This window comes from Pelodiscus sinensis, chromosome 12 (assembly GCF_052426305.1).
Source record: "Pelodiscus sinensis isolate ZL-2025 chromosome 12, ASM5242630v1, whole genome shotgun sequence".
NCBI lineage: Eukaryota > Metazoa > Chordata > Testudines > Trionychidae > Pelodiscus > Pelodiscus sinensis.
Window position 1 is genome coordinate 47,810,498 of NC_143063.1, and position 9,619 is coordinate 47,820,116.

General features: G+C 67.9%; 1 protein-coding gene across 2 annotated transcripts in view; it reads left to right on the forward strand.

The window, feature by feature from the left end:
• The window catches only part of ZFPM1 (zinc finger protein, FOG family member 1), a 138,208-nt gene extending 130,146 nt beyond the window's left edge, over window positions 1-8,062 (forward strand). For both annotated transcript variants that reach the window (XM_089781543.1, XM_075939904.2), the window contains 5 exons: window positions 1,365-1,574; window positions 2,127-2,351; window positions 3,206-3,301; window positions 3,584-3,733; window positions 4,377-8,062. In XM_089781543.1, coding sequence (XP_089637669.1) covers window positions 1,365-1,574; window positions 2,127-2,351; window positions 3,206-3,301; window positions 3,584-3,733; window positions 4,377-6,745 — 3,050 coding nt within the window. In that variant the 3' untranslated portion in view covers window positions 6,746-8,062. The remainder of the gene's footprint in view (window positions 1-1,364; window positions 1,575-2,126; window positions 2,352-3,205; window positions 3,302-3,583; window positions 3,734-4,376) is intronic.
• The last annotated feature ends 1,557 nt before the right edge of the window (window positions 8,063-9,619 follow it).

The window sequence follows — 9,619 nt, forward strand, 5'->3', positions numbered from 1 at the left end:
GAAGCAGCCGGCAGCAGGTTCGCAGCCAGTGGGGGTGCGGGGCTAGTGCTCAGGCAGGGGCAGTGAGCTCTCCCCCACCCACCTAGGAGCCGGGCCTGCTGCCGGCTGCTTCTGGGGCGCAGCACAGCCTGCGGTGCCAGGACAGGCCGGGAGCTGCCTTAGCGCCCCCATGGCTCACCTGCTCCCCCTGCGGCCACGAGCCCCAGGGCCCGGCGTGTGCATTGCCTGCAGGGGGGTGGCTGGCCCAGTGAGGCACACGGGGAGAGGGACACTATTTAGGGATTTCTAAGCAGGCCTCACCTGCGGGCCGTTCCCATGGCGACCCAGCGCCGTGCGCGAGGGGGAGCACAGCTCCAGGTGCCGCACTACAGGCTGGGACCGGAGCCCTCCCTCTCCACACTCTGCCCCCGTGTCTTCCACCTTCTTAGCCGTCAGGAGAGCCCCGTCTGGGCGGGGGAGCGGCCCAGTGCAGCGCCCGGCCTGGCCAGGTGCCCGGGGGGCTGCCCACGGTGCCGGCTGCCTGGCCCCCATCCTGTGTAAGAGCCAAGGAGCCGGCTGCCGTGGCGGGGAGGGAAGGCTGCTGGGACGCGCGCCCTGCTGTACAGAGCGAGGGCAGCCCCCCCGCACCCAGCCTGCTTGGACACGGGTCTCCGTACGCGCCACTCCACGGCAAGACATCCTGAGGCCACGGCCCCCAGCCTCCTGGCACCTGGCGAGAGCCCCTCCTGCTGGCGTTAATGCCACCCCTGGGTTGCAGGCTGGGGGCCGCTGCAAGCAGGCAGGGAGGGGTGCACCCTGACTGTGAATAAGAGGCAGGTCAGCCTCAGCCTGGGCGGGCACTGCCACCTCCTGGCAAGCGCGGGCATGACAAGCCCCTCCACAAAGGCAGCCCGGCGCACCGCTGGCTGCTCAGCCCCTCGGGGACAGGAGCTGAGAGCAGAATTCTTTTCCCAGAGTCTGCGCTGCCGCGGGGGGCTGGCTGGTGTGTCCCCGTCACAATCTGGCCTCTCTCATTGGCCAGCAGGCCCGGCGCTGCCGCGTGAGTTCGCTGGCGTCGGAGCGCGGAAGGCCTGGCTTCGGGAGGGCCCCCCGCAGTCGGGGTCAGGCAGCTCCGGCGAAACGAGGCTTGTGGGGAGCTATTCATCCTCATGCTTCAGGGCATCGGTAGAACGTCAGATGGGGTCAGGAAGCAACGGCTCCTTCTTGCCCAGTGTTGGCTTTCCCCTTTCCTCTGGGGCAGCCGCTGGGTGCTACATTGGCCAGGCTTTCGCGGTCACGGCACCTCGCCTCCCGGCACGGAGGCAGCAGCCTCTGGAGCAGGGAGGTGACGCTCCATGTGCCTGTAACTGACCGTTGCCTTCTAGATGAATCCATCTGGTGCAAAACCACCCAGGCCATTGTGGAAAAGGAGCTGCTAAGCGCCTTTGTGATGGCCGAGCCGCAGGGCATCCCGAACCACACCGGGAAATCGGAGCCTGGAGACCCCACCTACCCAGCCACGCTACATCCGGACATCCAGCTGCTGCCTCAGCAAGCAGGCATGGCAGCCATCCTGGCCACGGCTGTTGTTAACAGTAAGTTGGCAGCCGGCACCAGGCAACCCTGCCGGAAACAATCCAGCCGTCAGCCTGGCTGCTGGCAGGCACCCTCCTGCATCCCAGAATTCACCACCCCTGCAGGGGGGCAGGGGCAGGATCCAGTCTGGACTCCGTCCTCCAGCAATCCAGGGAACAGGTCACCCCCCAGCTTCCTGCCACAAACGGGGTCTGCTCTGAATGCCGTTCCTTGCCCGGCCACGGGGCGAACGTCCCCTTACTGGGCCTCAGTTTCCCTCTCTCTAAAACTGGTGGCACTACCTCCTGGCTTGGGGATTGCATTGGGGCTGGGCTGGGCTCTGAGGCTGGGGGAGTTTAGAGAAATTGCATTTCTTCACTCCCATCCGCTCCCACTTTCTTCACCCAAAAAATCCAAACCCGGCACAGCCAGCCCTGATGCTCGGCTGTTCCCTAGTCAGGACTCTCCGTGGCCTTGCGAGGCTCACCAGGGCGGGGTCTGCCCTAGGGAGGGGGCCAGTGACGGCCCTGCCACGCTCCCCTCGTTTGTCTTAACGTGGTTTCCCCCGGCAGAGGACGTCTTCCCCTGCAAGGACTGCGGCATCTGGTACCGGAGCGAGCGGAACCTGCAGGCCCACCTCATGTACTACTGCGCCAGCCGCCAGAGCGCCAGCTCGCCCTCGCAGGACGAGAAGCCCAAGGAGGCCTACCCCAACGAGCGCGTCTGCCCCTTCCCGCAGTGCAAGAAGAGCTGCCCCAGCGCCAGCTCCCTGGAGATTCACATGCGCAGCCACAGCGGTACGGGCGAGGCCCCAGGAGGCGGCACAGACCTGCGCCCCGGGCCCCTGGCCAGGCTGGGGGGAACTGTGAGCCCAGGAAAGTCTTTGGCCTCCGGAGCTGTGGGGCTCGCTGGGGCTGCAGGCCGGGAGTTCTCCCCGGAGGTGCCCACCTCGGGGCCGTCTCCTGCTTTGCTCCCTAGCAGGGACCCAGCGCCTCAGCCCGTCCCCTCACAGCCTCCCAGGCCTTCGGCTGGCGGTGGCTGCCGCTGCCTCGGCCCAGGCTGGGTGCCGGGGTGGGGAGAGATGCCGTGATGGCCTTGCCCAGGGCAGCATGCGGGGGGCTCCCGGTGGAGCTGGGCAGAGACGGGTCGTCCCCGTTCAGAGAGAAACCAGCAAACCAGAATTATTCTCCCCCCCCCCCCCCGCCCGCGTGACTGCAGCCTCTGGCAGCGGGGGGGACAGCCGGGCTGGGATCCCTCCGCCCCACAGTGGCAGCCTCTGGCGGGGGGGGGGGGGGGGGGGGCAGCCGGCCTGTGACCCCTCCAGCCCCCCAGTGGCGGGCTGGGACCCCTCCGGCCCCCTGGTGGCAGCTCCCAGGGCTTGGACCCCAGGTGGTGCCAATGACCAGCGAGCCCATCGCTTTCTGGGGGGGGCGGGCAGGAGAGGGCTGCCCCCCCCAAGGAGCTGTCAATCATCTCCCTGGCGATGCCCCATTCGCTGCGCTGCCCATCTTTCACACGGGCCCTCCCCGTCGTCCGTCTCGAGGCCTGAGCCCGCCTGGCCCGGGTGCCCGCTCTCCGAGGAGGGCTGCCCTGCTGGGGTCTCGCCGCCGGGCGCTCGGGCTCCGCTCTCACCTCCCTCCCTGCCTTTCAGGAGAGAGGCCGTTCGTGTGTCTCATCTGCCTCTCCGCCTTCACCACCAAAGCCAACTGCGAGCGTCACCTGAAGGTGCACACGGACACTCTGACTGGTGGGTCCCCCCCGGGCTCCTGTGCCCGCTCCGGAGAGCCGCCCGCTGCGCTGGGGGGGGAGCTGGGGGAGCCCAGCCGGGGGGACAGGGGGTCTCCCCAGCTGGAAATGCGAGCGGGCACTGCCCTGGCGCTGTAGGCGAGCTGAGTGCTTGGGGTGTGAGGTTGCAGGCAGCGCCCAGCTAGCTCGGAGCCCCCCCGGGAACGCGCTCGGGCGGCTAACCCGCCTGCGCTGCCTCCACCCCTGCGCCGCCGTCTCAGCTCCTCCTCTCCCCTGGCTGCAGGCGTCTGCCACAGCTGCGGCTTTATCTCCACCACCCGGGACATCCTGTACAGCCACTTGGTGACCAGCCACATGATCTGCCAGCCCGGCTCCAAGGGCGAGGTGTACTCCCCGGGGCCGGGGCTGCCCGCGGCCAAGCCCCTGGTGGCAGGTGAGTCCCCTCCAGCCGTGCCGCCCTTGCCAGTCTGTCCCACCCCCCCCTCGCGGGGAGGCCGCCGGGCGCCGATCGTACACGGCGCTCTGGAGGCGGCACCCGGCCACCTCCGACCCCGGCTGGCAGCCACTGGAGCGTCCGGCTCAGGCTGGGATTGCCTCATGCCAGGCGGGACCCCAACGGGCTCAGATGTGCGGGGCAGAGCCCCCCTGAAATGGACACTGACTAGTGAAGCAGCGGCTTGCACGGGTGCCTTTCCCGTGCGCTCCCTACGGACGCTCCGGGGGCGGGGCTGGGGCTGGTCTCTCAGCAGGCCGGTGGATTTAACCCCAGGGCTCCACAGACTTGCCGGGCTGGAGTCACTTATCCCTGGTCCGGGGGGGAGGGGTTTATGTTCCCCTTCCCCCCCCCCAGCTCCTTGGGAACTCTCGTGTCCCTGGGTCAGGGCAGACGTTTGCCCTCCAGACAGGCCCCCAGCATGTGCCCCCTGCTCACTCTAGTCCCCTGCCAGGCCCGCGGTGCCTCCCCCCTGAGACGGCTTGGGGGGCGCTCCAGGCCTGCGCTGCCTGGCCAGGCCCTGTCACGCCACGGGGCCAGCGTTCACACCCGTCACTGATCCCCCTTCCCTCCCTGCTGACAGGTCCGAGCCAGCCGAGCGGGACCCCCATCCTGAAGTGCAGCCTCTGCGGCTCCGTGGCGGACAGCCTGGCCACCCTCCGGCAGCACGTGGTGCTGCATGGCTCCCTGCCCGCTGTGCCGGGAGGGGCAGAGCCCGCCCCGGCCCTGGCCCTGGCCCCGGCGCGGCCGGAGTCTCCCGCCGGCGCCCCGCCCGCGAAGCCGTCCCCTGCCGACAAGGTGGAGAACGGCGAGGCCAGGCCCCCCCCAGCAGACAGCTGCCCCTCAACCTCGTCTTCCTCGAGCGAGGGGGCCCCGCCTCTCCGGATCAAGGAGGAGCCCGCGGACAGCCCCGGGGGGGAGGCAGAGGCTGCCAAAGGCAACGTCCCGGCAGAGCCAGCTGCCAGCCCCAGGTCGGATCCGGAAGCCTCTTCCCGGAGCTCCTCACCACGCAGCCTGCACTCGGGGAAGGTGAAGTCGGAGCTCGCCAGCCCCACGCCGGGGTCTAGCCCGGTGCCCAGCGAGCCAGGGATGGGCACCGCCGGCGGCACCGTCTTCCTGCCCCAGTACGTGTTCGGCCACGAGGCCCCGGTCGCGCCGCAGGCCTCCGAGATCCTGGCCAAGATGTCGGAGCTGGTGCACAGCCGGCTGAAGCAGGGCCACGGCGCGGTGCCCCCCGCCCTGTACCCCAACACCCCGGTGCCCAAGGGCGCCACCTGCTTCGAGTGCGAGATCACCTTCAACAACATCAACAACTACTACGTGCACAAGCGCCTGTACTGCTCCAGCCGCCGCCTGGCCGAGGACAGCCCGCCCGGCGCCCGCAAGCCCAAAGCCACGCCCGCCACCCCCAAGGGCCCGGCCACGCCTCTGCTCTGTCCCGCCGCCGTCGAGGGCCAGGGGCCGGCCTGCCAGGAAGGAGAGGCTCAGCACGACGCCAGCCCGCCTGCCCCTGCTGTGGAGGCCAAGCCGGAGATCAAGGCGGAGGAGGGCCGGGCCAAACCCGGCTCCCCCGAGGCGGACGGGGCCGGCCGGGCCAGCGAGGGCAGCCAGAGCCCCAGCAGCTCGGTGGACGACGCGGACGACGACCCCAGCAAGACGGTGTGCGAGGCCTGCAACATCCGCTTCAGCCGCCACGAGACCTACATGGTGCACAAGCGCTTCTACTGCGCCTCCCGCCACGACCCGCCCCTGCGCCGGCCCAGCACCCCCAAGGTGCCCTTCCTGCCCCAGCCCGTCCGCACCCGCAAGCGCCGCAAGCTCTACGAAATCCACGCCGCCGCCGGCCCGGCCCACCCCCTGGCGGAGCAGCTGGCCGGCGCCACGGACCCGTTGGCCGGGGCCACGCGGCCCGAGGTGCCTCCCATGCTGTCGGCGCTCATCTCCGTGGCCAAGGTGCACGGCGCGGCCCCCTCCCCCAGCTCCAGCCCCGACGCCGACGGCCCCATCGACCTGAGCAAGAAGCCGCGGCTGCACGGCGAGGTGCTGCCGCCCTCGCTGCTGCCCCTCGCCGACTACCACGAGTGTACGGCTTGCCGCATCAGCTTCAACAGCCTGGACAGCTACCTGGCCCACAAGAAGTTCTACTGCCCCGCCACGCCCCTGCAGGCGGGCGCCCTGGAGCAGCTGCACAAGATGAAGGGGGCCGGGCCGCCCGCTGGGAAGGGCCGGGGCAGCGGTGCCCCTGAGATCCCGGCCGGGCTGGGCGAGGAGCCCGAGGGGGTGCGGGTCAAGGTGGAGAAGGCGGTGCCGTCGGCGAGCCCCGGGGCTCCGGTGGCCAAACCCGTGGCCCTGCCGGCCGCCTTCCCCTGTGCCTCTGGCGTGGACTCTCTGCAGCGGTATGCCAGCACCAAAGCCATGCACCCCCCGGGGGCCAAGGTCCCGCTGGCCGGCTGCCCCTACTGCCCGCTCAACGGGGCCATCAAGGGAGACCTGCTGGAGCACTTCCGCCACAACCACGGCCTCTTCGTGGCCAAGCCGGGGGCAGAGCCCGTGTTCCAAACTGCCCCCAGGACACCGTCCGGCTGCGCTCCCGAGAGCAGCCTGCCGCCCCGGCCCGCGGCCTCCCCGCCCCAGCCCCTGGCCCGGCTCCGCAAGGACAGCTTCACCAGCAAGGAGCCAGCCGCCAACGGCAGCCCCCTGCCCGCCGGCTCCCCGCAGCCCGGCCTGCCCGTCTCGCCCGCCGCCCCTTTGACCGTGTCGCCAGGGCCCGAGGCCGGGAGAGAGCCCGGCCTCACGCCCGCCCCCCCGCCCGGCAAGGCCCTTCCCAGCCCCGTCGCCAACGGCAGCCACCGCTACTGCCGCCTCTGCAACATCAAATTCAGCAGCCTCTCCACCTTCATCGCCCACAAGAAGTATTACTGCTCCTCCCACGCCGCCGAGCACGTCAAGTGAGCGCGCCCCCCGCCCACGGATCCCGCAGCCGGACTCGCCCCACACCAGGGCTCTGCCGGAGGGCCCAGCGGGGGCCAGTCAAACGGCTCCCCCAGAAGTCGTCACTAAGGCCACGAGAGGGGGACACGGCCTGCCCTGGCCCCGTGCCCACGGCCACACACGGCCCCCCCATGTTACACTAGCTGCAGGGAAGGGGGGTTCCAGGTTGTATGTGTCTAAAGGCACCCACCCACCTTCTCCCCGGCACAGGGTCCTCATTCTGACGTGGTGCTGGCTCTGCAGCCGGGCGTGCCTCCCCGGGTCCCGCAGTGTCCTAGGCGTGAGAGCACATGTGCAGAAATTCAATGATTTTTCCCACCCCCGGGGTCCTCCCTCCGGCCTCTCAAAATCAGCAGCCGGGAGGCAGCCAGGCTCCGTGAGTTGCAGATGGGGGAAACTGAGGCACGGGGCCCCTCCCAAGGTCACGCGGGAAGCTGGCAGCGGAGCCCGACAGAGTCCAGCTCCCGACTCCCAGCCCTGCGCCGAGGCCCTAGCTGAGATGGTGAGCGGTTGGAAGAGCAGCGTGTGTCTGCATCTCGGGGCAAGAGGGTCTGAGCAGAAAATGCTGGTCCAGCCTGTATTCCTTGGGCCCCGAGATCCTTTAGGGGAGCCTCATTCTCCCCTCGGCCCATCCCTCAGCTGCTGAGTGGCAGCCTTGCCTTGGCACGGGCAGCTCAGCGAGGATGCCGGGCACCGGGCACTCCTGGGGCCGGCTTCTTCCACACCCACCTGAACGCCTCCGCCGGTGCCCGGTTGATCTGCCTGCACCCCCGGTACCCGTGCGGTGCCCCTAGTCTGTGCTAGTGCACGGCCCCTTTCGCGGTGCAAGTCTGCTGCCCAGAGCCCGGGGAGGTGGGGGGGGGGGTGGACGCTGTGCCAGGCAGAACTGGGCGCTAAGACGGGGCTGGCGGTATGGCTGGGGTGAGGCCAGGCTGGTGGGGGCTTCTCAGAGCTAACAGGAGTCTGGGCAGATAGCCTCTTCCCCACCGGTCTGCAACCTCCCTCCTGTATGGGCCTGCCCCGGCCAGCGCCGCCCGCCGGGAGAGTCTCCCCATCTGAGCTCGGGGGTTGTCCTGGAGGCGCCTTTCCGGGAGCCTGGCTGGGGGCATCCAAGGCTGGGGGCTGGCAGAGCCTTCTCCCGCAAGGCCCAGGCCCCAGGTGGGGAGGCCAGGGCCCCCCGAGGACCGAGAAACAAGACAGCACTGATGAGAACGCAGCCGCCGCTTGGGAACGTGTGTGGATAAGCGTGTACATAAATAAATATGTCTAATGACCCTGGACGGCCTGGTGCGTGTCTCCCGGGGCTCAGACGGCGTGTCCACGTCACCACCTGGGCTGTGTGCGTGGCCGGAAACCTTCAATGCCCGGTCCACAGGGATCCGGTCTGCACGGGGCTTGTGTCGCCTACTGGGTGGTCTGCGGCACCGCTGAGAGGGTGAAATAGAGGCAAATTGCCTAGAACCAGGGCTAGACCCAAGACTAGGGGCGGCATAAGGCACCAAGCCAGCCACATGGAGCACGTCAGCTGCCAGCAAGACATCACACAAGCCAAGCCCCTCAGACGCTCCCCACAACCGGCACGCGCCCTACACAGATTATAAAAACCAATCTCGCCCACTCCAAACAGGTTCTCCGGGTCCCAAAGGACCAGTCACAGTCCCAGCTCAATTTCTACCTCAGCGCTCACCCAAAAGAGCTCTCTGGGCCGGTCCTTTAGCATCTGAAAGGGTTATTAATGAGAGAAAGACAAGGTTGAAATGGGCTTGGTAAGGGAAGCACGTTCCATCCATCAGTCACCTGGGCTGTGTCTAGACTGGCCAGTTTTTCCGGAAAATCAGCCGCTTTTCCGGAAAAACTTGCCAGCTGTCTACACTGGCCGCTTGAATTTCCACAAAAGCACTGACTTCCTACTGTAAGAAATCAGTGCTTCTTGCCGAAATACTATGCTGCTCCCGTTTGGGCAAAAGTCCCTTTGGCACAAAAGGGCCGGTGTAGACAGCTCGGATTTGTTTTCCACAAAAAAGCCCCGATGGCGAAAATGGCGATCGGGGCTTTTTTGCGGAAAAGCGCGTCTAGATTTTCCGTTAAAAGCATTTCCGGAAAATCCTGCCAATCTAGACGTAGCCCTGGTGCCTGGCGCAGGCTACTAACAGAGATGAACAAGCCACTGGCTTGAAAGTCTCCAGAGCCCGTCCTGAGTTAGGCTGCGTCTGCGCGTCCTTCCCGGCCCTCTGGCCTTGGCACAGATGCTTCTGGAGCAGAGGGCAGGAGTGAAGACACGCCGGAGGCATCCCCAGGATCCTTTTATCCCCTCGCCCACGGGGCTGGCAAGCCCTTGTTCTGGGCGATGGTGCCTCCCAAAATGGGGCTGATCATGTGCTCCCCATCCAAGTCTATGTCCTTTCTGGGCACGGAGGCCTGGCGTATCCAGGTGTGCTGCTCCTAGATGGCCCAGCCTGCTGCTGTCTCCCAGACAGGAACCATTTTGAATACAAGCCCAGCGCCCTCGCGGCCTGACTGCACACACAAATCACACACGTCCGTGAGCAGCAGCCATCGACGCCGCAGAGCCTGCGCGTTCATTGGGCACCGCACTCGGTCCCTTTGCACTGACGTTGGGGCCGCGCCGGTGGGTGCCACAAGGCTCTGCATTGTCCTATGCCGCCCCAATAACGGTCCAGCGCGGCGCTTGGCTTTGTAGCGGGGGAAGGCTCCGGGTCGGTTCCCAGTGTGTGATTTGGGTGGCCTACAGGCCCTGAGCACAGCTGCCCTCAACAGGCCTGCTCTGTGCACACACAGGGCGCAGCGCTGGCCCGGAGGGCGTCAGGCGTGGGA